The sequence below is a fragment of the Chiloscyllium plagiosum genome, chromosome 2 (genome assembly GCF_004010195.1).
Source record: "Chiloscyllium plagiosum isolate BGI_BamShark_2017 chromosome 2, ASM401019v2, whole genome shotgun sequence".
Lineage (NCBI taxonomy): Eukaryota > Metazoa > Chordata > Chondrichthyes > Orectolobiformes > Hemiscylliidae > Chiloscyllium > Chiloscyllium plagiosum.
Genome location: NC_057711.1, coordinates 130,038,078 through 130,052,583, shown reverse-complemented (window position 1 = coordinate 130,052,583; position 14,506 = coordinate 130,038,078). Strand labels below are relative to the sequence as shown.

The 14,506-nt window shown below is 41.5% G+C and overlaps 1 protein-coding gene across 4 annotated transcripts in view; it reads left to right on the top strand.

Moving 5' to 3' along the window:
- LOC122563891 (coiled-coil domain-containing protein 192-like) overlaps positions 1-14,506 on the top strand; it is a 121,816-nt gene that overhangs the window by 98,198 nt on the left and 9,112 nt on the right. For 3 of the 4 annotated variants that reach the window (XM_043718125.1, XM_043718115.1, XM_043718102.1), the window contains one exon: positions 10,985-12,073. In XM_043718125.1, the coding sequence (XP_043574060.1) occupies positions 10,985-11,367 (383 nt within the window). In that variant the 3' untranslated portion in view covers positions 11,368-12,073. Of the gene's footprint in view, positions 1-10,984; positions 12,074-14,506 lie in introns of those variants that run through there. The other variant, XR_006315769.1, reaches the window with a different exon arrangement.

Genomic DNA, 14,506 nt, shown 5'->3' with positions numbered 1-14,506 from the left:
AGTGGGAATCTGTGGCCAGTTCCTGTTTGGATATTCTGACCCTGTTTTTATTCCTGCTGGTAATGTTCACTGGCTAAATCAAGGTCTGCTCACACCAAATGCAGCGAGTCAACATTTATTTTCCCGATTTTCACTTCACAGTCATTTTATAAACTGATAACAAGACAGAAATTAGCTTCACAAATGTTAAAAGGTGCAGTTAGTTAAGTAGTCTGATTATTATAAAGTCAATTTCACATTGGTTTCCAGAACAAAACAAATTCTAAAATTAGGATTGTGTCTGATAAAACACGGAAACATCAAGATGAGCATTATGGCAGTTCAGGTGCAGCACACACAGCTGCTTTCCCTGTTTGCTATAGAGAACACATCATGTTTTCTTCATATTGTTGGATAAGTGAAGCAATATTTGAAGTCCATTTTATGTGTAGATAAAGGAATGAAGTTCCATGGGGTGTAGATATTGAGGATTTGTGTTCTATATTACTGCTTCCCAGCAGTATACTCTTTAAAGACAGTTACAAATACTTATTAAAGATTTAAATTCACTCCTTCCAACATTGCATTTTTGATTAGAAACATCATTTTTTTTACAACTTGATGAATTTTTGTGCACTGGATTTCCAGAAGGTTTATATTTAGGTGTAAACAATATAAAGAGCAAATTTGGTGATCTTACATTTCCAGTAGAAAGCTGAGCTTGAAGGGAACTTGGCTATGAGAAGAATGCAAAATGTTACCTCCTTGATTATTTGACTGATGGTCTACCAAGGTATATAGATTCCCCTTTGGAACCTGTTTTTGGTGAATTTGCTCATATAATCAAAAAACTGAAAACCACTTCAGAAATAATTCTTAACTTACAGTGTGAATTTTAACAAGCAAAAATTGTAGCAGTTACAAACTGTGGAAAAAGCGTGAAATGAATTCTAAAAATAATCACCACATTATCATGCGGCCAGACCTCTGCATAAACACACACAGCAAAAGTACTCATTAACACATTAAAGCAGCTGGTTGTGTTCACATCCTCTTTGTGTATCAAAAGCCATGTTCATTTAATTTATATTTGATTGAACTTTCCAGAAATTACAGTTTCATAAAAAGCTCATTGTGATCATGAATTTCCAAACAGGAGTAACAAGCTGCTATTTGGAGGGATTTGATGCTTGAGTTTGGTCAGTACCTGTTCAGAGGAGTGAGGACTAAGTCCAGTCAGCACTGTTTAGAGCAGAGGATGCAATGCCTTGTGAAGTGTCTGAACCAGTTCCACAGCTTTCTGTATGACTGAGTTGGTAAATGCATCCCGTGATTAACTGTCTCTGTATATGATGTTTTGTGGTCTGTTGACTTTCCTTTATTTCTAATTTAAACCTAACAGTGGCTTCGGTCATGGAAACGACTACTATAAATGGCTTTCTGCCAGGTCGTGAACTCTGATTTGATTACGGGGCATTATTGGTCACAGTGTTTTTCAACAACAGCTGTATGAAAGAAGGCAGAGATTGTTTTCTTTTAAGTTAAATGTAACTGAGGACAATAACCCATAGATACTGAATCAGCGCTCTTATAAAGTTAAGACAATATCTTGAGTAATCCTTGACATTAGCTAGCCTTTCCCCCAACCTCCCAGTATCATTGCTGTGTCTTAAATTATACTTATTTTCACTTAAGTTTTTCAAAACAATGTCCTTGCATATTGTATAGCTGGTTCATGCTCAAAATGGATTTAGCACAAAGGTGGAATATGTTTTTGACCTACCCATTATGCTTGCTGCTGAGTCAGATGGTAGAGAGTTTAAGCCCCACTCTAGATAACGTCCATGCTTACAGACTGGCTCTGAGTTTTGGGTTAACGTGCCTGATGGGTGCAGGTGATATCCCTTATCCTGTGACTTTTGCACCTATCATATTATTCCAGCCATTTGGTTTGTCTGTAGCACCAATTTATTTCAATTTTTTGTATTTATTTCTCTTCCTCAAATAATCAGATTTCGGTCATGCCCTTCACTTACTGTACAACTGTTGACACTTTACTCACATCATCTGACACTTTTGATCACCTGCAGAGACTTATTATTCAGCGTGACGACACTCTACTCATACCATTAGTGTGATCTTTTGATCTCTCTGCCTATAAATTCTGTGCCTCTGTGCTTCTCTTCATCTGATGAAGGGGCAGCGCTCTGAAAACTTGTGATTTTAAATAAACCTGGTGTCATGTGACTTCTGACCTTGTCCACCCCCAGTCTAACACTGGCACCTCCACGTCATGGCCATATAATAGCAGTCATCCTGTCAGCTGGTATCTCAATGGTCACAACTATGAAAGAAGTTTTCATTTTGCAATCTGTTAACCAGCCTCAGTGTCCTTCTCCTACTTCACATCATTGTCCAGGGAAAACTGCAAACACATGAAAACAAGCACACAAGAAACCATGGCATGGCCAAGTTACTTTGAGATTAGCATTTCATAAGGTCATTCTTTATTTAAATGTGCTACCATATATATCTTATGAGAGTTCATACTGTGTGCAAAGTTTATGTAATCACTGCGCTTTTGTTAGATTTGTTTTTCAAGGAAGAAAATAGGGGCCTAAATAGGGGCCGAAAGAAGCAATTCCAGGGTGACCCACCTGATGGTGCAAAGATGTCAGGTATTTATCTGACTTCCCGTTAGTTCAAGAAATATTCAGGTATCTAGGTGGGTGACTAAAGCAGGATGAGATCCTTTAATCTGTTAAGGAGGGTAAAAGTGCCAGCTTTGGGCCTTACGCTGAACAAAGCTGGCTCTGAGACTGTTTGGATGATTTCTGTGTATTGTCAGGGGATCAAGGGTTATGTGGAGAAAGCAAGAGAATGGGGGCTGAGAAACATATCAGCCATGAGCGAATGCTGGAGCAGACTCGATGTGCATAGAGGGAAATGGGACAAATGTCGTAAATGGGACTAGATTAATTTAGTATATCTGGTCGGCATGGGCAAGTTGGATCGAAGGGTCTGTTCCACGCTGTACATCTCTATGACTGTCTATGACCAAATAGCCTAATTCTGCTCCTATATCTTGTGGTGTTTGTATTGTACTATGGCATAAGCATTGATCATTAAATGGAGCCATTGGAAGCTGCCTTCAAAAGTGTATAGTTTTAAACTTACCTCAAGAAGCTCTTGATTGGGCCCCGCTCTGATTTGTCTAATGGCTGTTGACGAGCGATCCATGTTAAATTTGTTCTTACCAACAGGCCACATGGTATTTGAGGCTCTCTGACGCTCAGTTTCTGGTAAGCATGAGGCTACCTTTGTAAACTATCATTGACTGTACATCCTGATGACATGGTGTCAAGGTGATTAGAATTTTCCTTTGGTTATTTGGATAATCGAGTGCCTTGACACTGGGAGCCAGATTGTCACTAGCAAGGCAGCTAGCTCAGGTTACATCCACTTTGATATTAATGATCCCATTCTATGCAAATTTAGGATATCAGGAAAGTGTGGGGAGGGCGTGGGTGTTTGAGTGGAGCCTGCTCTTTCTGAGATAGTTCTAAGGTTGCCATGGAGATGAATCAGGCTGAGGAAGGCTGGTTAGAAGGCTTGCCTCAGTTCCCTCACCCAGTTTTAGAAACGGGTGGTCAAGATCTCTAGCCCTCACCCCACCTGCTCCCTCCCACCCTGACACTAAGCCACATAATACCCCCCTAACCAGTTCATAACTCCCACCTCCAGCTCTCACTCATACATGCTTGATGCAGGAAAATTCTCTCCTCCATTGAATGGCATGGTGCTGTTCCTATGTCACCACCAGGCATGCTGCCAGTGTGGGAACATAGATCAGGTCCATAACCTTCCCATCCATCCCAAAGTTTAGCCCCATAATACAGAGGGGTTGGACAGGTGTCGCATTCAGCAGACCACCCTGACAGTCACACACACACACACACCCTAGACCGAGAATCCAACCATCAGGAAGTACCTGTACTCCCTATCCAGTGGCCTTGAGTTACCACAGTCCAGGATCTATGACTTCCTTTGTGATGCACTATGGACCTCTGGCAGAGATAGCACATCTCTACATTTATGTCTCTTGCTTGTTATATGGTGATCTTCACATTGCAGACCACCCTGACAGTCACACACACACACACACCCTAGACCGAGAATCCAACCATCAGGAAGTACCTGTACTCCCTATCCAGTGGCCTCGAGTTACCACAGTCCAGGATCTATGACCTCCTTTGTGATGCACTATGGACCTCTGGCAGAGATAGCACATCTCTACATTTATGTCTGATGCTTGTTATATGGTGATCTTCACATTATGTCAAATCTATGGAAGAAAATAGAAGCCTTTTAACTGTAGATGCCAACGTATATACTAAACGTTTCCCACCTAGACCATAAGAAAAATGAAGATGTAATTGAAATTGCAAAAGTGAAATTAACTCAAAAGGTGCTGTATCCAAGACAGAAGCTGTCAGACTGAGGGGGGGTGAATAGAGATTTGATGTCCTCCATCCACACTGCAGTCAGAGCTGATCCAGACAAATGCTGAGACGGCAATGTCAAGGAATAGTAGAGGAGGTCCGTGACGGAGGTTCAGCTCTATAAACATGAATGAAGTGCAGGTGGAAGTTCAATGATGGCAATTGATGGTCAAGATCAGAACACCATTTCAAATGCCAAACTTTGCTCTTTGTATCACTGGCTTCAGTCACCACATTCCTATCACTCCCTGACCAACACTCCCTGTCAGTCAGGGATCACAGCTAACATTGTTTCATCTCACTTTCAAAATCTTGGCACTGTTGTAAACTTCATATTGATGTCTCTCGTATTGTACATGCCTATGATGGCCATATCAAGGCAGCACAATGGCTCAGTGGTTAGCAGTGCTTCCTGACAGCGCCAGGGACCTGGGTTCATTTTCACCCTCAGGTAAGCTGTCCGTGCAGAATTTGCACATTCTCCCTGAGTCTGCGTGGGTTTCCTCCAGGTGCTCTGTTTTCCTTCCACAGTTCAAGATATGCAGGTGAAATGGATTGACCATGTTAAATTATCCGTAGTGTCCAGGGATGCCTAGGGTAGGTGGGTTAGCCATGGGAAATGCAGGGTTACAGGGATAGGGTCGGAGGCGTTGGTGGGAGGGTGGTGGTGGGGTGGGAGTGTGAGTGGGATGCTCTTCGGAGAGTCAGTGTGGATTCGATGGACTGTATGACCTGCTTCCACACTGTAGGGACTCTGTGATTCTATGATAACACACAGAGATTGCTGCACACTTTCCCCACTTACTCAGGAGAGTGTCTCAGGAACTAAATGCAGGAGTAGAGGCATGTCCACAGAACATATGGCCCTTACAGGAAGAGGCTGGCCACCAGCAAAGCTGGATCAGCTGAAGGTGTAAATATTCTTATATCTAATCCTCTTCACTTCCCACTTCTCCCAATCTCACAATCTGCCTTCGTTTCTGTAACCAAAGATTGCAACTTTCTCTGGTAGTCATGGAGGAACAAGCTGACTGAAGATGAAGACACATGTAGGAATAATGGAACATAAGAGGAGTAGCCATTTATCAATCCAAGCTGTTCTTCTGCCAGTCATAGCCACCAGCTCAAATTCTGATAGTCTGCATTATGCTAAGGATAGGATGGAGGTGGATTCAGAAGTTGGGTTTGACCACAAACACACTGCAATCAGAACAGAGGCAAAGGAAAGGCATGAGTCAGGAACAGGAAGATGATAAACACATTGATTCTGCTGAAAAGGGATTGGGACGATGGCATTGATGGGATAATACAGACGATTGTCCAGGAGTGCACACACTAAATGTACATTGGGAAGCCTACCTCTCAATGCTAAGAATCGTGAAGGTGCCCAGCACCAGCTTGGCACAGGACTTTGCACGGATCACAGAACAGGTGGCTACTCCAGCTCTTCAGAAGTAGCCCTTGGACAGTGTCTGCAGGTGAATCCTCAGACTCCATTACCAAAGAAGCAGTATCCATCCGATTGACTGAGTGCTGCCTTGGAATCTTAGATTGCTATTATAGATTATAATCCTGCTACCAGACCTGCTCAATGCTATGAAGAAAGTCTCCTCGTCTAGTTTTAAATCAGCAAAACAAAACCCACATCAGCACCTGCCACTCCATATTTACTATTGAAACTTTAATCATTTATAGAAAGCACCCAGAGTCCGTTTAATTGCAGCAACACCCAGAAACGAGAAGTGACCGATTAACCTGGGAATAAAAACAGGAAGTGCTGGAGAATCTTAGCAGGTCTGGCAGCATCGGTGGAGAGAGCCATTTCTGACCTTTCCAGCAGGGTACCACCACCAAACACATCTTGCCCTCTCCACCACTGTCAGCATTTTAAAAGGACCATTCCCTCCATGATATCCTAGTCTACTCCTCCACCACTCCTTTCACCACCTCCTCCCCCCCTCCCCCTTACCCAGAACCTTCCCGTGTAATCACAGAAGGTGTCACACCTGTCCACTCACCTCCTCTTTCCTCACTGACCAAGGCCCCAAATCCATCATTTAGGGAAAGCAATATTTTACTTGCATACTTCTTTCAATCTACTCTACTACTCTCGCAATGTAGTCTGCTTACATAGGCTGGATACTTTGTGGAACCCTTCTGCTCAGCTGTAAAAATGACCATAACCTTCCTGTTCCTTGCCATTTCAATAAACTATCTTGCTCCCATGATAACGTTTCTGTACTGGGCCTGCTACTGATTCCAACAAAGCTCAAGGTGGGCTGGAGGGACAGGCTTTGAGCATGGCCTCTACTCACCATTTCTATTACACCCCATACCTCCCCCAGCCTTGTCTTGTTATGTCTTGCTATCTTGGCTCTCATCAGAGTGGACCCATTTTCTCTTTTTCACTCCTGTAATTTGTACCTATTTTACATTTCTATCACTCCTTTACCACCATTAATATTCCCTTTTTTTAAATTCTGGGCAGGATCACCATCTGTTCCATTTGCTCCTCCTCTCACTATGTCAACAGCACCTACTAAACCACTATTTTCTAGCCACTTTCAGTTCTGAAGGAAAGTCACATTAAACTTGAAATGTTGGGCTGACTCTTTCAGCTTTATGGCTTCCTGACCATGCAAAGCTTGCTGATTATATGCTTTTATCCTATTGACTTGCTGAGTGTCTCCAGAACTTTATATTTCCATCCGAACACATGTTCAGCTGAACGAGGATAAGAGAGAACACAAGTTAAAGCATTTTGCTGTGAAGTAGCATAGGTGGCATCAGATTATTTGTTAGCATGATCTGCCTCCAGCCCTTTAGTAATATAGCATTCTGCACATTTTGCATCAGAAATGTGTGCGTGTGTGAGAACAACAATTTTGAAACCTTAAGTGGCCAACATCGCTCCTTCTGGTTTATGAATCTTGCTAAATGCAAATTGGGTTCCAGAATTCCCTACATGACAAGATTGGTAACAGAGTATTTCAGAAACTGAAAAGTACTTCTGTGAAGTTATGAAAGACACTACAGAGGAACCTCGATTATCCGAAGGACATGGGCGGGGAGTATTTCGTTCAGTTAATCGAATTCCGGATAATCAAATGCTGGATAACATCGTTTAGCCGAGCATCAGGACCTTGCGATCTTGCCGGATAATCCGATATTCGGATAATTGAATGCTGGATATTCAAGGTTCCACTGTCTATGAATACAATGTCATTTCCATTAAAGCTTTTAGAAAACACACATGAATATAAAAATAACAGAAGCTTCTAACACAAATTCAGCATCAATTTAAAATCCATTTACATCAACAAGGGACTGATCTGAACAACTGCATTACTTATGGGAAAAACAATCTGAAATCTAGCTATATTTAGGATATGGTTTGAATAAGAATACCTCTGCATCTTTAAAGTTTTACTCATAATTGGTTGGATTATCTATACCACTTCCTAACAATTAGAGTCTTGTATCATTGCCAAGAATTGGTTTTACCTCATTCTCATGAACTGCTTCACTCTGTCACGCCTATTGCCTTCAGTTATTTTGTTTCCCTGCATACACAATCACACATTTAATTTGCAGTTTGCCTTCGATTTGCGGACACTTGACGTAATGTGGTCCCAGGGACAGAGGACATGGAAAATTGCAACAGGAAACAGTGAGGCAGTATATGAGGGTAATAATAATACTCATGGAGCATCTCAAACTTACAAAGACTTGCTGGGTAAATACACCACCTGATGAGATACACACCGACAGCTTCTGAGTTAGTGCACCACAAGGTGTATATTCTATTTGGCCTCAGTGTCCCAAGACAGGACAAAAGCACTGTCAATGGGCTGAGTGGTGACTGGTAATACCATTTGGTAAGTATACTTTGTTGTGGAAGTTCGATCAGCATTAAATGTGTTACTTCCCATAATCAAACAGCTTTTCATTGTTGGGTAGATTCCATCAGTGACCATTTCACACTGCTACTGAACAGTTTGCAGAATTTATGGAACAGTGCCTTGACAGAAATCAATATTTTCAGTGTGGAGGGGCAAGACTATGTAAATACAGGCCAAACCATCTGGAGCCCTTTTGGTAATTTCTAAAGAAAAGAATTTCATTCAGGGAATATGGGCAATGCTGGCTGGACCAACATTCATTGTCCATCTCCAGTTAACTCGAGAAGTTAATACGCTGCCATCTTGAACAACTGAAGTCCATATGCTGTCAGTAGAGAAACAAAACAATTAGGGGAAGTTCCAGGATTTTGACCTAATGTGTATGAAGGAATGGCATTATATTTCCAAGTTAGGGTGGTAAGTGGCTTGGAAAGGAACTTGTAGTTCGTGGTGTTCCATGTATCTGCTGCCCTTGTCCTTCTAGTTGGGTCATGGGTTTGAAAGGTGCTATGTTAGGATCTTTAGTGAATTTCTGCAGTGTATCTTGTAGATGGTAGACACTGCTGCTCCTGACCATCAGTGGTGCAATGCGTGAATGTTTATAGATGTGGTTCGAATTGAGAGGACTGTTTTGCTTTGGATGGTGTCAAGAGTCTTGACTATGTTGGAGCTGCCCCTATCCAGGCAAGTTGAGAGTATTCCATCACACTCCTGACTTGTGCATTGTAGATGATGAACAATCTTAAGTGAGTCAGGAGCTGAGATATTCACAACCTTCAACCTTCACTTGCAACTATTATATTTATATGTTTGGTCCAATTCAGTTTCTGGTCAATAGTAAGTTCCAAGATATTTATAGTGAGATATTCTGTGATAGCGAGTTTTGAGAAGATTTGTAGCTCAGGTTAAGGTTCTGGATGCAGGTTTGCTCGCTGAGCTGGAAGGTTCGTTTTCAGACGTTTTGTCACCATACTAGGTAACATCTTCAGTGAGCCTCCGGATGAAGCACTGCTGATGATTCCTGCTTTCTATTTATATGTTTGGGTTTCTTTGGGTTGGTGATGTCATTTCCTATGGTGATGTCATTTCCTGTTCTTTTTCTCAGGGGGTGGTAAATGGGGTCCAAGTCAATAGATCTATACCATCACCATAGGAAATGACATCACCAACCCAAAGAAACCCAAACATATAAATAGAAAGCAGGAATCATCAGCAGTGCTTCGTCCGGAGGCTCACTGAAGATGTTATCTAGTATGATGACGAAACATCTGAAAGTGAACCTTCCAGCTCAGTGAGCAAACCTACATCCATATTCTATGATGGCAATGCCTTTGAATGTCAAGGGGCACAGCTGTATTCTCTGTCTGAAATGACAATTACCTGATATTTGTATGGTGTGAGTGTCAATTGCAAGTTTTCAGCCCAAGCCTGATTATTGTCCAGTTCTTGCTGCAGTTGAACATGGACTGCTTCAGTATCTGAGAAGTTGAGAATGGTGCTGAACACTGTGCATTCACCAGTGAACATCCCCACTTCTGACCTTATGGCGGAGAAAAGTTCATTGATGAAGCAGCTGAAGATGGTTGAGCTAACGACACTATCCTGAGGAACTCCTGCAAAGATTGGTGCCATATCAGGAGCGGACCAGGCAAGAAGAAAGAGTCTGAAAGAGACTAAAACTCTGTAGCCATTTCAGTAATGCCTGCCACACATCTGATCGAAAGCCTGGGGAACAGCTACACAATCTGAGGACTTTCATGGATCAACTCATTAGGATGGAGTCAAGAGGTTCACTATTCCTATTCTTCAGTCTAGAGTAGAGATCAGCAGCAGCACCATTACACCTACTAAATAAAACCTGAAAGAACCGTGAATGGTGGAAATCAGAAACAAAAACAGAAATTGCTGGAAACATTCAACAGGTTTGGCAGCTTCTGTGCAGAGAAATCAGAGTTAAGGTTTCTGGTTAAGTGTGTTCTGAGAAACGGTCACTCAACCTGAAACGTTAACTCTGATTTCTCTCCACAGATGCTGCCAGACCTGCTGAGCTTTTCCAACAATTTCTGACGTTGTTTTGTTATTACACATACGTTTGGTATTGCTAAGCATGTCCTACTGCAAACAAGACAATTTATCAGCTCAACCTGAGGTTGAGATCCAGAGAAGGAATTTTGATTAAACATTTTTAATGCGGTACAACTAATACAATGTGTAGTGACGAGTTTCTTCCTCTGAGGCCTACCATATCACATCGGTTTACCAGTTGTTTCTGGTCGGGGGCTGTGCACATTTCTCCCTACACCAACAAAGGCTCCCTACTTTGAGGTCTTTCCCACGACTCTATGAACTTCAGAGGAATCAGCAATAAGTTTTACAATCTCTACCACCCTGCCATAACTGCACAGATCCTGTCCAGTAAATTTCCAGTCTCCTGCCGCCTAACAGTATAACGGTGACTGAGGAAATGTAAAGGATAGTTCATAAGTCCATGTTGGTGAGGGATGAGGGTCCTTGTTAACAGCATTCAATTATAAAATGATGCTTCAACAGCTGGAAAATGTGAACAATTAGATAACTATTACATTATCATTCATTTTACAGAACAACAATTCAACAATAAGTGTTTGGATGAAGGTGTTAGCAGTGATGGCATTGAGCATCGTGAGCTCGGTTCTGGAGGTGAAAATCGAGTACGTCTTGTCCTTGAACTGTCAAGTCAATTGTCACAGCAACAAGAAAAGATACGCCTACTGGAAACAACTTTGAAAGAGAAAGAAGCACGGCTGAGTGGACTTGAAACACAACTGCTCACTCAAGCAACTGCTGGAGCATCAGCAAATGGCTTACTGCAACTTAATTTGCCAGCACCACATGACAATAAAACCTGTACAACAAAAGGCGATCAAAGGTTAGGAGCACTGCTCTTTTCAGTGGATACCTTGACCTCAGATAGGTCGAGTAATGGCAAAATTGACCAAGGCTAATCCTATCTTAAGATTCAAAGAATTTAAGGACACTAATTCAAAAGCATATCCAGCAGTGCATTTGAAGATGAATTGGGTAATTGTATCGCTTTCTCATGCCCACTGAAAGCAGGATATCCGGGACAACAGATGAGACCAGGCCTCTGGAAAATGTAAATAATATGAACTAAGTTAATGTTTCCTACAGTTACTCGGTTTCATTGGCTGTAATACATTTTGGGACATTCTGACATAGGGGACAGTGCTAGCTAAATGCAAACCTTCCTTGCTTTTCGAAACAGATTTCCAACTCAAACATATGGAGGTATCGAGCATTAATCAGGGTCTTATTTTCCTATGAGCCTTTTAGGCAATGACCATGATGTAATTAATTTTCACCACAAGAGTCATGCACACTGCATTTTAGAATTACAACAGAGTGAAACACATACATGTAACCTTAACTTTATTCTGTAAAATTGTATAATTTATGTACAATTCATCTTTCTATTTAATTTACTGTCAAAGGAAGGATGTCTATAGTGTTATCTGAATAAATCTAGATTTACAAAACCAATTAGGGAAATAAATTCTGTAGAGGATATTTAAGTGTATTTATTGCATGTTGACTAAAATTATTGCATGTATATAGATGATCAGGAGGCTGGAAGAACACAGAAAGCCAGGCAGCATCAGGAGCTGGAGAGGTGACCTGAGACGTTGATTTCTCCACCTCCTGTTCTTCCAGCCTCCTGCTTTTCTACTTTGGAATTCCAGCGTCTGCAGCTTTTTGTTTTGTCTTTAACTGCATGTAGATATTAACATTCGATCACAGAGAGATATTGATAGACTAGGTGAATGGGCAAATCTGTAGCAGATGGAGTTCAATGTAAGCAAATGTGAGGCTATCCATTTTGGACCGATAAAGGATAGATAAGGATAGGTTCTAGATGGATAGGTTCTAGAAGTTAAACACAGTGGATGTCCAAAAATACTTGGGGGTTCAAGGGGCATGGATCTTTAAAATGCTACGAGCAGGTGCAGAAAATAATCAAGAAAACGAATGGAATGTTGGTGTTTATATCTGGAGAATGGGAGTATACAGATGCAGAAATTGTGCTCCAGTTATATAAAACGTGGGTTATACCCCTCTTAAAATGCTGTGAGCAGATCTGGGCACCACATGTTAGAAGGATATATTGACCTTGGAGGGAGTACAATGTGGGTTTATGTGAATGATACCTGGATTTTAGGGGTTAAGTTATGAGAAGAGATTAAGCCTGGTCTCTGTAAAGGTTAATCTGATCAAAATCTTCAAGATATTAACAGGAAAAAACAGGAAAATTATTTCTTTGGGGATTCTAATACTGGGGACATAGTCTGAGAATTAGGGTCAGAGCGTTCAGGAGAGATCGTAGGAAGCACCTCTACACACAAAGGGTAGGAGAGGTTTGGAACTCTCTTCCACAAACAGCAGTGGATGCTGGATCAGTTGGTAATTTTAAACCTGAGATAGAAATTTTTTGTTAAGCGAAGGTGTTAAAGAATAGGTCCCAAAGGCAGGTATATGGAATTAGGCCACATATTAGCTATGGAACAGGCTAAAGGGACTGAATGGCTTACTCCTGTACCTATGTTGGCTATTGTTGTCCACAAATCCATTAAATATGTTAAAGTTTGTTTATTTTTTCTGAGCTGTTTTTGCCTTGCAGAATTTAACCTACAATGCCATTCTTTCTGCTGTGTCTCCTTAATTAGTCTTTATTTGCTTCATTTTATGTCTTAGCCCACAAGGATTCAGTGTAGGTTTTCAAACGCGAAAAAACACAGAACTTGCCTTCATTTCCATCAACTGTTCCTGAAAATCTGGGACAAAGAAAAAATCCCTGTCAGTCTTAGGGATGCTGCCACGGCAACCATCTTCAAGAAAGGAGACAAAGTGGATGCTGGGAATTACTGAAGGATCTCCCTTCTCTCCATTGCCGGGAGATCATCACCTGAATCCTTGTTAGGTGCCTTTTCCCAGCCTGTGAGGAAATCCTTCCTGAAAGCCAGTATGGTATCTGATTAAACTGTGGAACAATGTACTTGATTTTTTAATTAAAATCCAGATCCTATATGTTGATCAAATACAAAGAATCATGAAAGGCACAACACAACCTCAACTTAAACTTGCATGTTGGAGTCAGTTAGCTCAGTTGGCTGGTCAGCAGATTTGCAATGCAGAGTGATGCTAACAGAATGGGTTCCATTTTGGAGCCTCACACTGGCTGAGGTTACTATGAAGGACTTTCCCTCCCAAACTTGCCCCTCACCTGAGGCATGGTGACCCTCAGGTTAAGCCCCCACCATGATACCAGAGTGGGACCAATGTGGTAAAGCCCCCACCATGATACCAGAGTTGGACCAATTAACTCCTTGCTGTTCCCAACAGTTCTCTCACATTCCAACAGATTTTTTAAAAATCCCTATTTTTTTTCAGCTTTTGATAATTTGGTAGACAACAGTTTGAGAAAATGAGATCAGCTAGGCAGCAATTAAATTTAATATCGAGTCTGGCCTGAAAGATTAATTGGGAGAACATTTCAAATGAAAGAGGCAAAAGACAAAAAAACAGTGCTTCCCAAATTTGTTTTATGTCTCATTAAAGCTAATAGATAATGAAAAACATAACTATAAATTATTTTAAAAGCAAGGAAAAATGAGGATATGTTTTTGTTCACAACAATGTGAAAAATGTTGGATTACTCCCAGTGCTACGAGCTAGTGAGGGCAGGAATAGAAGGATAGAGCAGATGAATGCATGGCTGAGGAGCTGGTGTATGGGAGAAGGATTCACATTTTTGGATCATTGACATCTCTTTTGGGGTAGAAGTGACCTGTACAAGAAGGACGGATTGCACCAAAATTGGAAGGGGACTAATATACTGGCAGGGAGACTTGCTAGAGCTGCTCGGGAGGATTTAAACTAGTAAGGTGGGGGGGTGGGACCCAGGGAGATAGTGAGGAAAGAGATCCATCTGAGATGGGTACAGCTGAGAACAGAAGTGAGTCAAACAGTCAGGGCAGGCAGGACTAATGAATTAAACTGCATTTATTTCAATGCAAGGGGCCTAACAGGGAAGGCAGATGAACTCAGGGCATGGTTAGGAACATGGGA